The sequence below is a fragment of the Lampetra planeri genome, chromosome 1 (genome assembly GCF_965212315.1).
Source record: "Lampetra planeri chromosome 1, kcLamPlan1.2.h2, whole genome shotgun sequence".
NCBI classification, from domain to species: domain Eukaryota; kingdom Metazoa; phylum Chordata; class Hyperoartia; order Petromyzontiformes; family Petromyzontidae; genus Lampetra; species Lampetra planeri.
Genome location: NC_136107.1, coordinates 38872755 through 38892115, shown reverse-complemented (window position 1 = coordinate 38892115; position 19361 = coordinate 38872755). Strand labels below are relative to the sequence as shown.

Here is a 19361-nt window from a genome sequence, read left to right as displayed (position 1 = left end):
TATAAAACAAATAAACTAATAAACTAAAGTGGAATGACATCAGGGACGGGGGGAAAACCCCGACGGGCTACTCCTGCCGACAACCACCGTCAACTCCGCTCATTCGTCAAGATCCTGAGGACGGAGGTCCAGGAACGTCGCTGGAACGTCGCTGGAACGTCGAGGCGGTGCCCGGCTGCTAGGAGGGAGGGGGGGAGGTCACCACGCACGGACCGCTTCTGTGTCAAAAGTCAATAACTCCACGTGGCCATCGCCAAGTCGTCAACCCCCCACGCGCCTGCGGTGCGTTTACCGGGGCGCGACACCGCCGGTGACGATCATCCGAACCGGTCCCTGGGCCGCCTCCTGCCCCCTAGGTCGACTCGGCCTCAAACGAGTAAACGTCGCCAGTGGGGAGACAAAGGCGGCCGTGCGCGGTGCCGGCGGCACGTCATGACGATTCGCGTCGGTCTCCCTCTCTCTCTCTCTCCACAAAGTTTCTCCCCCTCCTCTCTCTCCCCCCACGTTTCTGTCCCTGTCCGTGTCCTTGTCCTGGCACATTTCCGTGTCTCTATCACGTCCCGTGGCCCCCCTACACCTCACCACTTCCTCTCCACCACCCCCCATGCAAACCACGACTTGTGTCCATCTGTGCGGCTACAGCCGTCCACGTGGGCTGGCGAATTCCACGCGAATTCCTCGCTCTGTCAAAAGCACCTCGGCACAGCACCCCCCCCCCCCCGTGTCACTGCGACCCGTGACTGCAGCTGGCGGTATAAAGTAAAAAGTACCCCCCCCCCGATACAATCGCGAGACGGCGCAAACTCGTGACCCACCAACCCTGACCCTGACCGATGGAGCCGTGACCCCGGTAGCGCTGCCGGCTCCCGTCATCACCCCCAGGTTCCGTTCGGACTGATGTCCATACCCACGGCGTACCTATCGCGTTCTCCCGTCTCCCCGTGCTGATCACCCCCCTGTTGCACACCTTGTGCACCCCAGTACCCCCACGTGTACCCCCGTGTACCCCCCCGTGTACCCCCATGCTCAGGTCTCCCCGCCTGTGCCCCCCACCCCGCCAACCTCAGCCTTTCTTCCAGTGCCCCTCACCTGTGCACCCCTGTTGTACACATCTTCTTGTGCACCCACCCCCCCCCCCCCCCCGTGGGCCCCCCATCTCCCCGTGACCCCCCATGCTCAGGTCTCCCCGTGTCTCAGTGCCCCCCCCCCCCCACCTGTGCACCACAGCGAGCAGCAGAATCGCGGTGGCGGCTGCAAGCGCGGCGAGGCCGCAGAGCGCGGGGCCGCCCATGCGACTCCACAGAGGCTCCTCGGGCCCCGGCTCCACTCGCAGCTCCACTCGCTCCTCGGGCCCGGCTCCAGCGCGCATGCCGAGCGCGGTGGTGGCGGTGGTGGGGGGGGTTGACCGGCTACTAACCCGCCTCCTCCAGTCCCCTCCTCCTCCTCCCCTCTCACGACTCTCCCCTCTTTCCTCCTTCACGCTCACGCCTCTCTGGGGGGGGGCTAGAAACTAGAGAATCGTCGCCCCACGTGTAAGGGCGGGCGGGCGGGCGGGCGAGCGAGCGAGCGAACACGTGCGCGCAGCAGACGGCAGCCACGTTGGGTGAGGAAGCCACCGCGCGCGCCGCCTGCCCGCCGCTTATATAGCGAGCGGGCGGCGTGACGTCATCAACACGCCGGGCACGGCTTCCCCGCCCCGCCCCCACCCAACGTGGCCGCCCGCGAGTCGCGCTCGCCGATTGGAGGAGCCCCGCATAAAAACAACAATATTTACATATTCTTGTTTCTTTCGGTAAAGTCACGTAGAAGGGAAATAAGAATTATTTTATAATTGTTTCCCTTCTACGTGACTTTACCGAAAGAATCAAGAATATGAATCCCTGCAGTCACGAAAGCTTTAAATCAAAACAATATTTACATTCCCCGACTCCTGGCGATTCGGCAGCTTCCCATTGGACGAGAGGCGCGAGGATCGCGACAGCCAATCACGGAGCGCGCGAGCGAACACCCTCCCCCCCCCCAAAAAAGTGGGCGGGGCGTGGAGACAGGTGACGCCCCCTAGCCCCCTCCCCCGCCGCCGTGACGCCACGTTGTTCAACTGCCCTCTAGTGGCAGATTTTAAGAATACAACTCTGTCTTCATTTGTGTTTATCGAAAGAACCAGAGTTGTTACTACAACTCTGATGATTATCTTGGCTGTCCGCCTGATTGGCTTGCGTCGGGTGGTTGCGGGTTTAACGACACATTTAAATTTACGCGATCTAACCCAAAAACCTTGACTATGGTATGGATAATACTGGTGGCGTGTTAAACTGTTTGTAAGTAGTTGCTCGGCTCGACATGACCCCTGCCAGCAGTCGGTGCCCACACACAATCTATGCCGAACTTCTTTCGCGCCGTACGTCGCCAAGCGTGCTAATCCAGGGCCGCCCTCGTTTAATGCGGTAGATGCGTTCCTGAACAGAGCCACGTTAAACGGAAATAACTTCCCAATAATGTAACGATAACGTTTGGCGAGATACGAAGCGAGGACGCGCACACACAGCGAGATGGCGGGACAAATATCGTCAGCGTTGCTTTATCAGCTGTGCAGCTCAAGGAAGTAGTTCGTCGTCGACCGCTCAGAAACCGCGTTATAGCGGGGCGAGTTCCGCGTTATAACAAAGCGCGTTCCGCATGGTGCAGTGTTCCCGAATGTTAGAACCACGTTCTTGCGAAAACGCGTTGTGAACGCCACGCGTTAAGCAAGGCCTTACCGTACATTGTGTCAAAACTGTAAATTTCAGCCAAAAGTTTTATTGTTTGTGAATGTTACATATCACACAAATCCATCATATATTACGATTAACAAACTCATTCCAAAAAGACAACCTTAGAAAACAGCTCATCGCAGCCCTGGCACTGGATAGGGTGGCGATCAATTTCCCCGTTGCTGGCCGAACATATGTTTACATTTTAACTTTCTAAACAATCAATACCTAAAACGGCAGGTTTTCACATGTTATTTTTGCTTCACTGAATTCTGCCAATTTAACTGCAAGAAATTAAATCGCATCATTCATAATTGATGTTTGGATTAGGCCACAATCGGTGTGGTCGACCCTCCACCACCCGACATATCCAAATTAATTGGCAAGTTAACAATCGTTTCGCGTGACAATTATTACTTTTACTTACGTGGCCTAACCCAAGAAACAATCACGTCAATCATAGTGTCTACAAAAACCTACGCGTTAACTGTAACCATAATATAATGCACATTAGTTAGAGCAGCCCTTGCCTTGTTGATGTGTTGTAATACTTAAGAGTTCACCAGGACGGGTCTTTAACGACGACCCCAGTTGAGATAACCCTTGCCTCGCTATCCTCGTTGATGCATTCAGAGTAAATAACATGAACATTGTTTCTGACAAGTGTGATTTTTGTTTGGGTTTATACAGTTCACTTTTTAAAATTATCAATCCGCTGCTGGATGAAGGCCTCCCCAGGCCGTCACCACCTCCCACAATCCACCTAACACCGACACACGGTCCTGAATTGACCACTCCATCTCCACGGTGGACGTGATTCATCCCCCTCCCTTCGCTGGTACTCTGTAATTATTCTTGACCATTGTCCATGGTCTCTACTAGCGACACTTTCCTGCGTTATAATTGTCTTCAAACTTCATGTTCTCTGATCCCATGTGTCCCATCATTCTGCCATGTAATTCCACGCATGTGTATCGTCTGTACGCGCTTCTTTGCACAATTTCCAAATATTCATATAATTTTCTTTACTGTCTATGTTTCTACCCCATGTCTTACTTGTCGTGGTAGTACGCATTGGTTAACACTTACTTCTTTAGGCACATTGGTATGTTGCTTCAAAATCAAGGTCAGCTCTCGTCCACCTATTTATTTCATAATTTTGGCTGCGGTGCACTTTCAATACCCTAGGTATATAAATATTTTGCTGTGTTTTCAAGTTGCGTCCCTCCAATAGATATCACCGATTCTTTAGAAACGTATTGTACATGTTCATGCGAGGCTTTTTGGGCGAGATCGCGTAACTTTAAATGTCGTACACCCACCTCCAACCTACACAGCCAATCAGTCAGGTTGGTCACATGATCTTTTGTTTAGTTCATATTAATTTTGAGCACAACTTCGTGTAAATAGATCACACTGCTGTCAATTAATCCTACCCAAAGCTATTGAAGAATGACAACAGTTCCACACCATTGCAATATTCAACTTCTAGATGCATAATCACAGCTTACAACCAAGCACACAGCCAAAGAAACAGACCGTGAAAAACTCCTAAAAGATGCACAACCATAAAAACATTAAACAATTCTACCAGCTTTAAAATAACCATGAAGGCTAAATTATGTGAATTAAAAACAATACAATCAACCAAAAAAGTAAACATGCTTTGGTCAAAACGAGAATGGCATGACATGTTTCTGCCATGTACTCAAACGATTGTGTAACGAGCACCTACTAAACCCATGTTTTAGACTAATATTGGCATGATGAGAACAAGGAAGTTCCATTCACAACTCTCACAGTGAGCAGTTCCCATCGAGGGCCACCTTGTCAAAGCACGGCCCACATGGTTACATCACAACACGACTTCCAATTCCCTTCAATAGATTTCATTATACACACTCGAGGTGTACGTTACATTTCCTGCGAGTGTTCATAATATATCAATACAAATTTTTACTTCTCATAGAATAAGCTTCATTATTTAAAAAAAAATGTAGTCATTGGTGACTGGACTGAGATGATAAACTCACTTAAGTATCAGTTTAATCACAGGTGACTATGTATGTTGAACTTCTTTCGCACCGTACGTAGCCAACCGTGCTCATCCACGGTGCAGGGGAAGGCCAACTAAACACAAAAAGTAGTTAAAAAGAAATGAGTTTTCAATTTAGATTTAAAAGTGGACAGCTCAAGTGGCTTCCTAATTTCGGAAAATAGAGTGTTCCAGACGGCTGTAGAAGTGCATCTGAAATCATGCAGTGACCTTGTTTGTTCAATGGTGAGCCAAAAGCCACTACTGTGAGGATGACCGGAGTTGGGGTGATGGTTTATGGTCCTTGACAAGATGTATTGTGGTTTACTTGTGGCAAGCACTCTTATGTGTGTAATGAGTACGAACTCAATATTCGAATTCCGGACTTCATTGGTGCTGCTCGTCCCATCACCCTTTGCTTCACCGCCTTCCCCCACCAACCCATGAATAACAAAAAACAAATGTTCTCTTCCAAAAATGAGTTTTTCGTTTGAACCAACTATAAAACGTTTTATTTTACCAGGTATGGCCCACTGAGCTGCATAGCTCTTTTTCAGAAGCGACATGGCCACAAATAAGTATTTGGCTATGTCTACGTGATAAGCCACTTCATTGAGCTATCATTTGTTACCAGGTCACTTCTGAAAAAGCAAATAGCTTGGTGGGCTTTACTCGGTAACATAAAAGTTTATTTGTATTTTTTAGTGATTTGCTTACCTTTACTATACCTTCCACTCCTATCGTGTTTGTGTATTGTTTGTTGTTGTTAAGTTCTGACCCGCCCCAAATGGACATGTGACAAAGAGCTTTATAGCTCATCGGATTCCTCCAGTATAAATACAAATTCTGATTCTGAATCGCAGCAGGTCTGGAGAGGCTACTACTGCTGCTCCTGGGCTGTTGATGGGCAAGCACGGAGGGGGAGGGGGGGGGTCCAGTTTCTTTCCCAGGCTAGGCCGCTTCTGGTACACCTCCGAGTGGGCATGGAAACGAGGCGTCAGGTGGCAAGCCGGTGTGCGCGAAGGCTAATCTACCGTACACAGTTCACAGCAACCTATAGGGCTGGTGAGCAAGTTCAACTTTTATTTTCTGTAAGAGGGGAAAAGACGTAAATACCGTAAATAAAAAATAAATTGGTGCCCTGAACAAGCCACGAAAGCAAATGAATATTCGCTTTTGCGACCAATATTGTCCAAAATAAAGGGTTTTTTTAAGGATAGATCGTGGAAGTGACAAACCTCACTAATTAGCTGTCACGTGGTGGTGGCGGGTTTAACGACACATTTATACTTGCGTGATCTAACCCCCCCCCAAAAAATAACTTTATATCACGGTGGGGACATGGCACCATGCTCCAAAACAGGCGCACGCACGCAGGCAAGCAGCGCGCACATGGCACGAGCTGACGGGAGCCGGAGCGTGAGTGAAGTGCGGTGGAGATAAGCCTCCCAGGTCCATAATGCAAAATGGCAATCACACATTAAACAAATAAACTATAATTGTATATATCTCAAACGGCTTGATACGGAAATAAATCCACACGGATCGTTGTGTATTCTGCCAAAGTAATTCTGCCACGCGATTTCTTACCAGATAAAGTTCCCATTACTTCTTAGCCCAACCACCCGGTTCAATCTTGCATTTGAATACATTCTCTATGCAAAGCAAGATTAAATATTATATTACAATTAAGCTGTAAATATTGTCATCATTTCACTGATTGGCATGAAATAAGATGATATCCATTAACAATTTTAACGGGGGGGGGGGGGGTTACAAGCGAATACTATTTTGTTAAAAAGCTGTATTTTCCGAAATCCCCCCGCTCATCAATGAGCTTGTCGTTGATGGCCTTGGCGAGTTTGGACTTGAGATAATCCCGTCGCTCGATCCACTCCTGGAGCTCGGCAGCACCGTGCGCGTACTTGCACTCACTCTCTTCGGGACAAATGTTCCCGTGCTCAATCCTGCGGGGAGGAGAGTGAGCAGCACAAATGGTGTGGATGACAAACAACAACAAAAATTAATCACAAACCTCTTTTTTTTTTACAACAAAAAATAATCGTCGGCGCGGTGCAACGCATTTGATGCCCTGTTCTGTTACAGCAGTAGCAATTTTAACTATTAAAAAATGATAATACGCATTGGGAGATGTGTGGTGTGATCGACACATCCGTGGTTGACACAGAAGTGCAACAAGAACAAAGGTTAAAAGGTTACAAGGAGTGTACTTTCAACAATTAAGCGAGTTCACAGTAACAGATTAACCCTCGTTCGTTCGTAGGTGTTTAAAATGGTCGTGTTTGTGCATTGTATGAAGAATTAATAAATAAGTAATCAGGTGACATCCTATACTCATTAGACCTGGTTGCCAATGCCTTCCATGTTTCCACAGTTCAACAAAATTACTTGAGAAAAGCACGTTAACATCTTATATATCAATAAAAGGGAAATTTGTGATTATGTGTCTGTTCAAAATATTCAGCATACTTCCCGACATGCAACAAACTTGAAATTTGCCATGTGGGTACTTTCCAGACTGTACACCATGCAAAAATGATAAAAATACACTTTGGTATTTTTTTAGGGGGGGGGGGGGGTGTGCAATAATGCATATTTTTTGCACGGCAAGTGAGCTGTGACATCACATCTGTCATGTGACCCGCGCATGCATAGTGCTTCGCGCGCTGCGCTACGAACCCGGCGACCCGAGTTCGATTCCCGCTCACGGCCACCACCGGTGACGATTATTTGAACCGGTTCTGGGCCTCCCCTAGGTCGACTCAGCCTCAATCGAGTAACTGGTGTGGTGTGTGAACATCGCCACTGGGGAGACAAAGGCGGCCAGGCGTGGTGAATCCAAGTCCCGGGCGAAGTCGGGTAGTACAGCTAGTTAACAATAAAGGAATGTGTTTTATGAATGAGTGGTGCGAGCAGCGAGGACGAAGTGGTTCTTCAGGGGGAAGGATAAAGCCTCGCAGCGGACAGACCAAGTGCACCTGAAGGAAAGCATCCAGAGAGTAATCGTTTCATCCGGGTCAGCCGCTACATTCTACATTACTAGAGATGGGCAGATACTTGTGAAGGGAGAGCTTTCCAAGCAAGTGTGTTGCTGGATGGTGGCTATGCACCATGGATTGGTGTGTGTGTGTAGGTTGCTGGGTGGTGGTTATGCACCACGAGCCAGTGAGTGCGAGCGTGTGTGGGCTGCTGGGTGGCTGTGTGTGATCACGCACAACGGGCACAGAGAGAACTCCCCAGCAGGGAAGCGATGCTGCCAATTCTGCCCATCATCATCCAGGAAGACACGGTCGCGGTGCCGCTCCGACGTGATGTGCTGCTGCCACTGCTTCCCACCGTTACAGTTCTTGCCGCACAGCCAACAGTGGAAGCCGGTCTGCAGGCGTGGCACACAAGCAGCAGCAGGAGCAGCAGCACACAGCCACGCACACGGCATGAGCGCACCATGCACAACACCACATACGATACATACCTTCACGATTCCCAACAACAATAGCCGCAATTGGCTACCAGGGGGCTGTGACGTCACCACGGTGCCTGTACCAGGCCAGGTGCACTTAGAGGCCATGTGAAGTGTCGAAGGTTCTCTGACAGGAGGTCACCGGACAGGCCCAGGTGCCATGGGTTGACTGACTGAGAGGGCTGGCAGATGAATCAGCTGTGCCCCCTACTATGCCAACTTGCTGCGTTTTAGCCGCACGGGGCCCCGCTCGTTGTCGTCAGAGTCGCTCCTCTGCCCTCCGTTGTTGCTGGAGGGCGACTGTCTCCAACTGCCCAGCAGCATCCTTCACGAGCCTCCAATGTTCACAACAATACACGCATTCAACTGCACGCGTGAGAACCGATTACTAACACATTGTGCATGTATGTAGGCTAATGGGATATAGAAGAAAACTGCAAACAGACAAATGCGACGGTACGGAACAAAAAAAAAATAACTTCATCGGTACCGAGGTTCTGCACCATGGATCAGCCTATACACACACACGCTGATCCATGGGAGGGGGTGTGGTACAGTTTGCCACCGGCTATCGTAGAATGCGGGGGTGTCGTTACGGTTCTCTGCAGGTGAGTGCAATGTCTTTAAAAACAATGATGCCTATGTCTCTCTAAATAAAACTAACGCTAACCGCTTGCGCGTTCCGAGATTCAGCGGTGAACGGGACACCCACCCTGCCGCTTGCAGACGTCTCTGAACGGGAAAGGGTCAATGGTCTATTTATGTTCACATCAAAGTGTTGCGTGTGCACCTGGAGTAGTATAATCGACGTGGCTCAATATTATTTCGATCATGAAGCTATACAGTACCAAATTGCTCGTATTCGTCTGCGTCCTGCATAAAGACGGTCGCGTCTCCGCATTCTCCGAAGCGCCGGTGCGGCGAGGGAGTGAGTTGCGTGCCGCCGCGTGTGCCGCTGCTCACCGTGATGTCTGCGTAGTCGGTAGGCAGAGAGATGTGCTCCGAGCACTGGCCACTGATGCCCGACAGAGTCCCGCCCGTGGTGTCTTTAGCCGCTGCCTTGGGCCCGTGCGTTTCCATCCAAATTTCATACAGCTTCTCCGTTTCCTTAACTGGCGTCAAGAGACAGGGCATGGCGCCAGGGCCTGGCTCAGGCATCGCTGCGATGCTGTTATGCAACTCCAAAAACAGATGACCGCTGATGTAAAACAACAATTACTGTGAACTGGTAAACAGTGCTGAAACTGACAAAGCAATTAAAGGGCATCTTTTGGATAAAATAAGTGGAATCACTGCCCCTTGTGTCAGAACCTCGGTCCTAAACAGGTTCAACATCACACACAGGTCTCGGTAGACCTCGTGGAAGTGGCATCACTGGCAAATAACAGTGCCACCCTAGTAGGTTAGTTCATATTAAATATATTTGAATTGTATTGTCAGCATCATGCCATATGTTTAAGAATCCTTTTAGAAATCCTACAGTTTGTTCCATTTGCCAGAGAGTGGCTGCAGGTTTAACATTCTACTCCGAGACTGTTCGTCGCATGTATGTATGCTGAACTTCTTTCGCACTGTACGTAGCCAAACGCGCTAATCGGAGGTGCACGACAGTCCAACCAATATTTAAATTTCAGCGAACTGGAAATTAACCAAATTATGTTGAAAACCAAACTTAATAGAGAGGTTTTTTTTTAATGAGACCATTAGCGATTCGGCTCAGACGATCAAGTCGCGGGACTTGAAAATCCAGTTTAATGGGGAGGGGCCCACTCGGATTCTAACCCAGGATCTCAGCAGGACCGGCTCAGCACTCTGACCTCTGAGCCACCCGGCTACTTTAGGCAAAGGTTTTTTTTTTACCCTTAAATCAAATAGTTTTTAGTGAGCAATCATTATGGTCAGCACTTAGCACAAGGGGCTGGGGGTAGGGCGAGCACCGCCTGGCCACCTTTGTCTCCCCAGTGTTGGTGTATTCACACGACACTCGTCATTCATTTAATGTGTGCGGTAGGGTCAGCCCCTTTGAAGTTGGCTTTGTAAAAACCTAAGGGCTTCAAGCTCAGCGCATGCATGCGGTTTAACTCGGATTTGTAGATAGATGTTGAACTTCATTCGCACCGCAACGTAGCCAACCGTGTTGATGGGAGGTTTCAACCATGCTAATTCATGCAATGTATGCCCAGCAGCAACACTAACCGCCACCACCACCCACACTTACTATTACTCTCTCTCATGTAGGTCCAGACTTCCTTTTCTTCTTGGCTGTGAGCAAAGGTGCAGTTCCCCAAAAACGTGCACTTTTTACCCTTGGCCACATGAGCACACAACTGGGGAACAGGAGGGGAAACAACACAAGAAGCCTTCACTCTCCACGACGATGCTTTACTACACAAGGGCAGCTTCGCTACGCGAGGGCAGCTTCGCTATGCCAGGGCGGCTTTCCGTGAGCTGATGCAGATCCCAGACTCACATTGCCAATGTGCACGCCCATTGCTCAAACAATGACAAAGATCCCCCCTGGAGTTTTAACAGACTTTTTGGGGCGAGTGATGTTAAACGAGCACCTGTGAAGGCCCGGCACGGCACACGAGAGGGTGGGTGGCCAGCACCACGCCAGGCCACCTTTGTCTACCCAGTGGCATTAATTACACACTGCACCAAGTAGTAATTTTAGGTCGAGTGGACCTAGGGGAGGGCCAGGACTGGTGTTGGCCGTGAGTGGGAATCAAACTCCGCTCGCCGGGTTTGTAGCGCAGGGCGCTAACCGCTACGCTACCGCCCGATACTCTCATGGGCGTGCACGCACACTCAATGTTAGAAATGCCTGAATATCTATATATATAAAATCGCAAATCTGTCTGTCTGTGTGTGTGTCTGTGTGTCGCCGGACCATACGCAGTTTCATTGGACGGCGGTTGCCCCTGGCAACGGGTAGCGACGCATTCGCTGCGGGGTGGACGCCATTTTTAATTCCCGTTAAAAATATGCGCACGCATTAACACGCGACTCTGAGGTAAATTCATCAAAGTTTCACGTCCTCTTCACTCCCCCCCCACCCCAATGTGTGCAATTACTATTATAGGGTCGGTAGATAATACAATTATAGCGATTAGACAGTATTATTGTAGCGCGGGGGGGGGGGGGTAACGGCCCCAGTACCCAGCCTCAGCTGGGTAGGCAATCTAGGCGAGGCTGGAGGCTCTGCACGGTACTAGGCCTCGACACCCCACCCGTGTCAAGCGACGACTTTGTGGTATAAACTCGATATACCCGGCGTTGCCCGGGGGGAAAATACTTTTAAAATCTTCTGAAAACTTTTAAACATTACATACCAATGAAAATACAACTGTGTAATTACTTTTAAACCCGACGCGCCAAGAATCGATTCTCTGAATCGCGCAAAGGAATCGAAGGTTGTAGATTCCTTTAGATTCGGACGATTCCCGTTTACTATAAGTTGGTTAAAGTCGATATAAACTGCTACGAACGGCAAATATCCGGCGTTGACCGGGGCAACTCTGTCATTCAAAATGTAAACCCCCAACATGCCAGGAATCGATTCTTTGAATCGCACAAAGGACTAATCGAAGGTTGTAAATTACTTTAGGATCGCGCTTCCTGTTTAATATAAGTTGGTTATAGAGTTGATATAAACTGCTACGAATGGGAAATATCCGGCGTTGACTGGGGCAAAAATATAATGGTGAGGGCGGTTGTGAGTGGCATTGTGAGTGGTGATTAGTGAGTGGTGAGGGGAGGTTGAGTGGTGAGGATGAGTGGTGAGGGAGAGTGGTGAGGGAGAGTGGTGAGGGTGAATGGTGAGGGTGAGTGGTGAGTGGTGAGGGTGAGTGTTGAGGGTGAGTGGTGAGTGGTTATTGGTGAGGGTGTGATTGGTGAGGATGAGTGGTGAGGGAGAGTGGTGAGGGAGAGTGGTGAGGGGTGATTGGTGAGGGTGTGATTGGTGAGGATGAGTGGTGAGGGAGAGTGGTGAGGGAGAGTGGTGAGGGTGAATGGTGACAGTGAGTGGTGAGTGGTGAGGGTGAGTGTTGAGGGTGAGTGGTGATTGGTGAGGGTGTGATTGGTGAGGATGAGTGGTGAGGGAGAGTGGTGAGGGAGAGTGGTGAGGGAGAGTGGTGAGGGTGTGATTGGTGAGGATGAGTGGTGAGGGAGAGTGGTGAGGGAGAGTGGTGAGGGAGAGTGGTGAGGGAGAGTGGTGAGGGTGTGATTGGTGAGGATGAGTGGTGAGGGTGAATGGTGAGGGTGAGTGGTGAGTGGTGAGGGTGAGTGGTGAGTGGTGATTGGTGAGGGTGTGATTGGTGAGGATGAGTGGTGAGGGAGAGTGGTGAGTGGTGATTGGTGAGGGTGTGATTGGTGAGGATGAGTGGTGAGGGAGAGTGGTTATTGGTGAGGGTGTGATTGGTGAGGATGAGTGGTGAGGGAGAGTGGTGAGGGTGAATGGTGAGGGTGAGTGGTGAGTGGTGAGGGAGAGTGTTGAGGGTGAGTGGTGAGTGGTGATTGGTGAGGGTGTGATTGGTGAGGATGAGTGGTGAGGGAGAGTGGTGAGGGAGAGTGGTGAGGGTGAATGGTGAGGGTGAGTGGTGATTGGTGAGGGTGTGATTGGTGAGGATGAGTGGTGAGGGAGAGTGGTGAGGGAGAGTGGTGAGGGTGTGATTGGTGAGGATGAGTGGTGAGGGAGAGTGGTGAGGGTGAATGGTGAGGGTGAGTGGTGAGTGGTGAGGGTGAATGGTGAGGGTGAGTGGTGATTGGTGAGGGTGTGATTGGTGAGGATGAGTGGTGAGGGAGAGTGGTGAGGGAGAGTGGTGAGGGTGAATGGTGAGGGTGAGTGGTGAGTGGTGATTCGTGAGGGTGTGATTGGTGAGGATGAGTGGTGAGGGAGAGTGGTGAGGGAGAGTGGTGAGGGTGAATGGTGACAGTGAGTGGTGAGTGGTGAGGGTGAGTGTTGAGGGTGAGTGGTGATTGGTGAGGGTGTGATTGGTGAGGATGAGTGGTGAGGGAGAGTGGTGAGGGAGAGTGGTGAGGGAGAGTGGTGAGGGTGTGATTGGTGAGGATGAGTGGTGAGGGAGAGTGGTGAGGGTGTGATTGGTGAGGATGAGTGGTGAGGGAGAGTGGTGAGGGTGAATGGTGAGGGTGAGTGGTGATTGGTGAGGGTGTGATTGGTGAGGATGAGTGGTGAGGGAGAGTGGTGAGGGTGAATGGTGAGGGTGAGTGGTGAGTGGTGAGGGTGAATGGTGAGGGTGAGTGGTGATTGGTGAGGGTGTGATTGGTGAGGATGAGTGGTGAGGGAGAGTGGTGAGGGAGAGTGGTGAGGGTGAATGGTGAGGGTGAGTGGTGAGTGGTGAGGGTGTGTATATATGTAAGGTTATTAAGAAATATATTTTTCACCCGGGCAACGCCGGGTACTACTGCTAGTTTTCTGATAAAGCACTTGTAGAGCCAAAGGGTCTCCCGGCTGAAGCGAGCAATGATGGCAGCACTCATGTCTGCATGACACCATGAGCCGGCAGTGTTAAATGCCACGTTCACAAGGCGGAGTCGGTCTCTACTTAATGAATTACCACACAAGAGGACGTTTACAACAGCAGATCTGCATAAGCCAGGGTTCGGAGGCAACTTGCAGAACCCGGAGCCACATGCGGCTCGTTAAGGAACTACTTCGTGACATTTATTTATTCAGGACCCACCGTCTCGTATTCGCATTGCATAACAACTCGAATTAGGAAAAAATGACCCTTCTTGTTATTTTGGTTACCGGCCCCCTAGTATAAGCGATCAAAAAGTCAAAGCCAGACTATAAATGTGTTGATGGTTTCAACCTAATTGTGAATTCTTCTCAGTGGAAATGTGAGGATGTAGTTCTGAAAGAGCTAACTAAACAGTTTCTTTCTGTTTAAAATTTCGTACTCAGAGGAATTATGAGCCAAGTCGACCTCTCAACAAGGGTTTAAACTCATGACCGTCCAATCATGAATTGAGTACTCTAACCAAAGTACCACTCAGCCAGTCAGATTAAAATTAAACAATTTTTTATTTTACCAGATAAGTCCCACTGAGCTATGCAGCTCTTTTTCAGAGGAGACCAGGCCACAAATGATCGCTCAAAGTGTTTCATCGAGTGGAAATTTATAGCAGCCAAAAAACCGGAGGACCCGAAGAAAAATTCCACGCAACCATGGGGAGAGACATGCAAACTCCAAATATATTGCAGGCATCAGGGTTAGCATCGAACCCACGACCTTTCGTATTCCAGGTGAGGTAGTTAATTGAAAAGAAAGTGCGGTTTCCCCAATAGCCAAGGGCGGCACGGCTTGATGAGACCACTCAGCTAAGGCCAACGCTGTACTCACATCAAACTGCAGGGGCACATTTTTAGGATTTGGGAAGGGACGGATTTGTGTCCATTTCTTGCGCTCCGGTGACATGACCAGAAGAACCCGGCGCTCTTTGGACCAGCTGCAGGAGAACAAGCGCACACACACACACGGACGTAAGCATAGGTGCAACTATATAACTGTGAATGTTCACACTCAACAACCGCCATTCGTCACCAAGTGACAGTAACATTACCATAGTGTCTGTTCCAGGCTAGGTGCAACACAAAAGTAAGGATCCCCCGTATAGTCTTTACCAGGCTGTTGGGGCGAGTGCTGTTAGCGAGCACCTACAAGGCCATGCGGGAGGGCGTGTGGCACAGTTTGGCGCCAGCTATCATAGAGCGTGGTCGTGTCGCTACTGTTCTCTGCGGCGAGTACAATGTCTTTAAAAACAAGGAACCTATACATCTCTAAATAAAATTAACGCTGAGCGGCTTGCGCGTTCAAAGCTTCAACAGTGGCCGGGACCCACCCTACAAATTGCAGATGTCTCAGAACAGAAAAGGGTCAACATCTCACCACCGTGGCTATATCGCGATGTGTGTGCTCATCTTGGGAGTAGTAGTGTAGTGGTTAGCGCGCTGCGCTACGAACTCGGCGACCCGAGTTCGATTCCCGCTCACGGCAAACACCACTGACGATTATCTGAACCCTACGTGTGCCGTGCCGGCCTTCATAGGCGCACGCTAACAGCGCAGTCTGTTCAGGCTATATGGGGGATCTTTGTGTGCGCATACATACGTGTGTCTAGCCTTGGAGTTGCAGTACTTAAGCGTAGCTTCAGGCTCGGTCACCTGCCCGTTTCTCCAGCACTGACTGCACACACACTTCATGCGGAAGGGCATCTGAGAGCGCTTCACCTCCACCTTGGATATCTGCAGAGAGAGGGAGGGAGGGAGGAGGCAGGGCCAACCCAAGCGTCATTGCAGCACCTCATGTGGGTGTACTATCGACGCTCAGGAGCAAAGAGCATAAACCATCGTAAACCATCATCACGCAAACTCCGGTCATCCTCGCAGCAGCAGCGGCTTTTGGCTCAGCCATCGAACAAGGACGGTCATGTCGCTCACTTCCAAGTGCGCTTCTACGGCCGTCTAGAATGCTCTTCCTTCCGATATTAGCAAGCCACTGGGAGCTATGCACTTTTAAATCCTCTAGGTTGAAAACTAATTTCTCTAGAACTGCATTTTGTGTGTAGTTTGTTGTCCTTCCCCCGCACTTCCGATGAGCACGGTCGGTGTTTCGTGTTTCTATCGGAGGACATTCTCACTCCTTTTACTCCCCATTTCCTCCGTCTGTAACGACATCGCATGTCTCTGTGCTGTTCACCTCTTTCCGTTGTTCTCTGGTCTAACACCGGCGAGACAAGGCCGGCCATAAAGGATACCATCTCTGGTTCAGCCCAATCAGTTTCAAGGATAATGCATACATCATCAAAGCATATTTGTTTGCGGGTTTTACTACAAGCCAGTGTGGTCAATGCAGCCTTGATGCCTTGTGATAGGTGTCTGTTTGGTGTTTCTTGCCGTAAAGGTGAAGGCCTATTCGTTTGTTTTTCATCGCTCTGGTAATTCCATTCACCTTTTCATATCCTGGCCCCAGACCTCCCGTGTCTCCTCCGCTACGATCTAAGGCCTTCCGTTTCTGCCTGCACTCCACTGCAGCCCTCTCTCCCCCCCCCCTCTCTGCGGTGAGCCCACAGACTCGCTCATCGTATCACTCATCTCTTTAAAAGGCCAAAGATCGCCATGTAGCCTTGAACAGACTGTTGGGGCAAGTGCTGCTAGCGAACAGCACCTATAAAGGCCGGCAACGGCACACAAGGACGTGGATGGTCAGCACCACGCCCGGCCGCCTTTGTCTCCCCAGTGGCAATGTTTATATACCGCACCGGGTACTCATTTGAGGCTGCGTCGACCACCGATGTTGACCGTGAGCGGGAATCAAATCCAGGCCACTGGGTTTGTAGAGCGCAGCGCGCTAACCACACCACCACCGCTCCCCACTCATCTCTTCTCACACCTCACCTTCATCCCCCCCCCTCCCCATACCTACACAACATCTTGAGAATGGTTATATTGAGAAGCTTTATAAAAAACTAAATTAAGTTATACCGGTACAACTGATAATGTAGAACTCGTATGTTGTATAATTCCCACATAATTGCTAAGCCACTTCGCTGAGTGATCATTTGTGGCCAGGTCTCAAATAGCTCAGTGGACATTACCTGATAAAAGACAAATAGTTTAGTTTTTTTGTATATATTCTGAAGTGATTTGTTTACCTTTCCTACACTTTGTTGTAACGTTCAGACCCGCCCCTACTTGACATCTGTGAAAAAAATAACTTCATAGCTCTTTTGACGTATAAACTGACGGCGAATATGCTTGCTAAAGCCTCGTGGTATTGTGGGAGATTGCGAGCAGTGCGGCGAGGTCGTGGCGGCACTGCTTGGGCTGCCCGCTCCGTGTGTGTGGGGGGGACAGCACAGCGACACGAACCTTGTGTGTGGGAGCTGCGAGTGCCCCGCTGCTCTGAGCCACGATTTTGGAGCAGTCCATCTCAATCTCCTCGTGGGAAATCCCTGCGGTGGCGCACGCATGCACACAGGACATTCACGATCACGCGTGCCCGCGGCTACATATACTCGCGAAAATACCGCACGTCCTCCCGGTGATAAGCGACCCTTGGTGATGATTGATACCTCGACGAAGGCAGGACTGGCACGTGGAGGACAGGGTGAGGATGAAGGGTGAGGCAGCAAGGCCGTTGGGTAAGAGGACAGAGGTTAGAGGGAAAAGGCAGGGACAGTTTAATTGAATTTGGAGTTCACCGACACACACACACTATGAGCGTGTGTTAGACCGAGGCACGCTCACAGGTCGTGTCGCCAGACAGCGTGGGGTGGTGCATCTGACACAGGGAGCGACGCAAGGCGGGGTGGGGTACCTGACTGCTGCTGCATCACCCAGACCTTGAGCTCCACGAAGCTGTGAGCGAAGTTGCATTTGTCTTCGCGCAGGCAGCCATAGCGGATCTCGTGCCGGCAAATGTCGAACTGGCTCAGCTCGTTGAGCGGGCGGATCTTCGAGTAGCGGACGCTGGTGCCGCGCAACACGTGCACCAGGCACCTGCAGCGCACACAGGAGGGCGGCGGAGAGCGGGTGGGGGGGGCAGGGGGGGGGGGAGAGCGGGGGCGTGGTGGGACGGGCACAACGCGAAGGAACGAGCGCGTCGATCAACTTCTCGGATTGGCATCGGCAAAGCCCGCTCGAAGTTAAAACTGTGAATTGAAAGAGGAGTCAATGACAACCACCGAAAATGTAGTTAAATTCCATCACAAATTGGCCTTGCCATTTCCTAGCTTGCCGGAAGGCAGTGCAGAAAAAATGTGGACCCCTTCTTCTTCCGACTGTATGGGATAGTGTTTCTATCTCGCATGTGTGGGTTTGCTCCGGGCACTCCGGTTTTGCTCCCACGTGGAAACACGCTCATTCAGTGGCCAATAACCCCTGAATATCGAGAGGGACGCAAAACTTGGGCAAATATTGGTGCCGGCTCGTCGCATGGCTGCCTTCCCGCTTGCCTCCTCCACGCGCCTCCCCCGTCCTCTCTCTATGAGAGTGAGCAAACACTGCGTGGCACGTTGCAAGTTGAAATTATGTTTTGGCATTGAGAGTGAAGATGCGTGTATGCGTGAGCGCCTATTAAAGCAGGCATGAGGGGTACAGTGTGGTCAGGTCCTTGCCCAGCTGTCCTACGGGAGACTCAGGGGGCAAGTCCAAATACCACTTCGCACTGATGTGCAAGACTGGCGAATTGCTGGGATCATAAGTGCATTGGGTGAACTGCCGTTTCCCCACTCCATCACTGCTCCCCACTACACTAACAACAACAACAGCCGCCATTTACCACTAAGTGGCGGTGATGATGTCACTACGGCGCCTGTGCCAGGCCAGCCACGCGAAGTTTCGAAGGCTCGCTGACAGGAGGTCACGGGACAGACCCAAGTGCCATGGGTTGACTGAGTGAGAGGACTGGCAGATGAGGACACTCCAACACACGCGCGCGCACACCCGCGCATATGCACGCAGGAGGACACGTACTTGTCTTCTTGGTTCTTTCGGTAATGTCCCGTAGAAGGGAAATAATAAAATAATAAAATTAAAACAGAATAAATGTATATATTATTTAATGTTATTATATTATTTTATATTATTATATTATGTTTTTATTTATTTATTTCTTATTTCCCTTCTACGTGACTTTAGCGAAAGAACCAAGAAGATGAATCCCTGCAGTCACGAAAGCTTTAAATCGAAAAGACACGTACTTGGTTTCATCGAAGATGTGTTTGACGCTCTGGTTGGTGCAATACTTGGGGTTTTCTTTACTTTCTTTACTCAACATCCGGGGTTTATTGTCAAAACATTCCTGAACACGAGAGGAAAAAAAACTTTATGTCAGCATTGATCAAATCATTAATTTCTCATTATTCCCTTAATAATAATTATAACACTTTGCCGGCGCTGTAGAAAGGCAGACAAAAGTTTAACTTCCCTGCAATACCACCTTGATCGGGACTACTCAGCAAAAACCCACAGCAATGGTCTCAATCGTAAGTTCAACAGAACAGGTTAACTCGTGGGATGAAATTAGCACGAATGACGCTATATACAATGAAAAAAAGTTATGAATGAATA

General features: G+C 49.9%; 2 protein-coding genes across 5 annotated transcripts in view; both read right to left on the bottom strand.

The window, feature by feature from the left end:
- Positions 1-1598, bottom strand: part of TXNDC11 (thioredoxin domain containing 11) — a 44722-nt gene extending 43124 nt beyond the window's left edge. The window contains exon 1 of the mRNA XM_078600551.1: positions 1215-1598. Coding sequence (XP_078456677.1) covers positions 1215-1369 — 155 coding nt within the window. The 5' untranslated portion in view covers positions 1370-1598. The remainder of the gene's footprint in view (positions 1-1214) is intronic.
- A 1178-nt stretch (positions 1599-2776) lies between these two features.
- Positions 2777-19361, bottom strand: part of LOC144722309 (zinc finger CCCH domain-containing protein 7A-like) — a 43555-nt gene continuing 26970 nt past the window's right edge. For all 4 annotated transcript variants that reach the window (XM_078600454.1, XM_078600475.1, XM_078600465.1 and 1 more), the window contains 9 exons: positions 18992-19092; positions 17608-17789; positions 17160-17242; positions 15400-15533; positions 14632-14737; positions 10485-10593; positions 9230-9378; positions 8022-8182; positions 2777-6752 (listed from right to left, as the gene is read on the bottom strand). In XM_078600454.1, coding sequence (XP_078456580.1) covers positions 6572-6752; positions 8022-8182; positions 9230-9378; positions 10485-10593; positions 14632-14737; positions 15400-15533; positions 17160-17242; positions 17608-17789; positions 18992-19092 — 1206 coding nt within the window. In that variant the 3' untranslated portion in view covers positions 2777-6571. The remainder of the gene's footprint in view (positions 6753-8021; positions 8183-9229; positions 9379-10484; positions 10594-14631; positions 14738-15399; positions 15534-17159; positions 17243-17607; positions 17790-18991; positions 19093-19361) is intronic.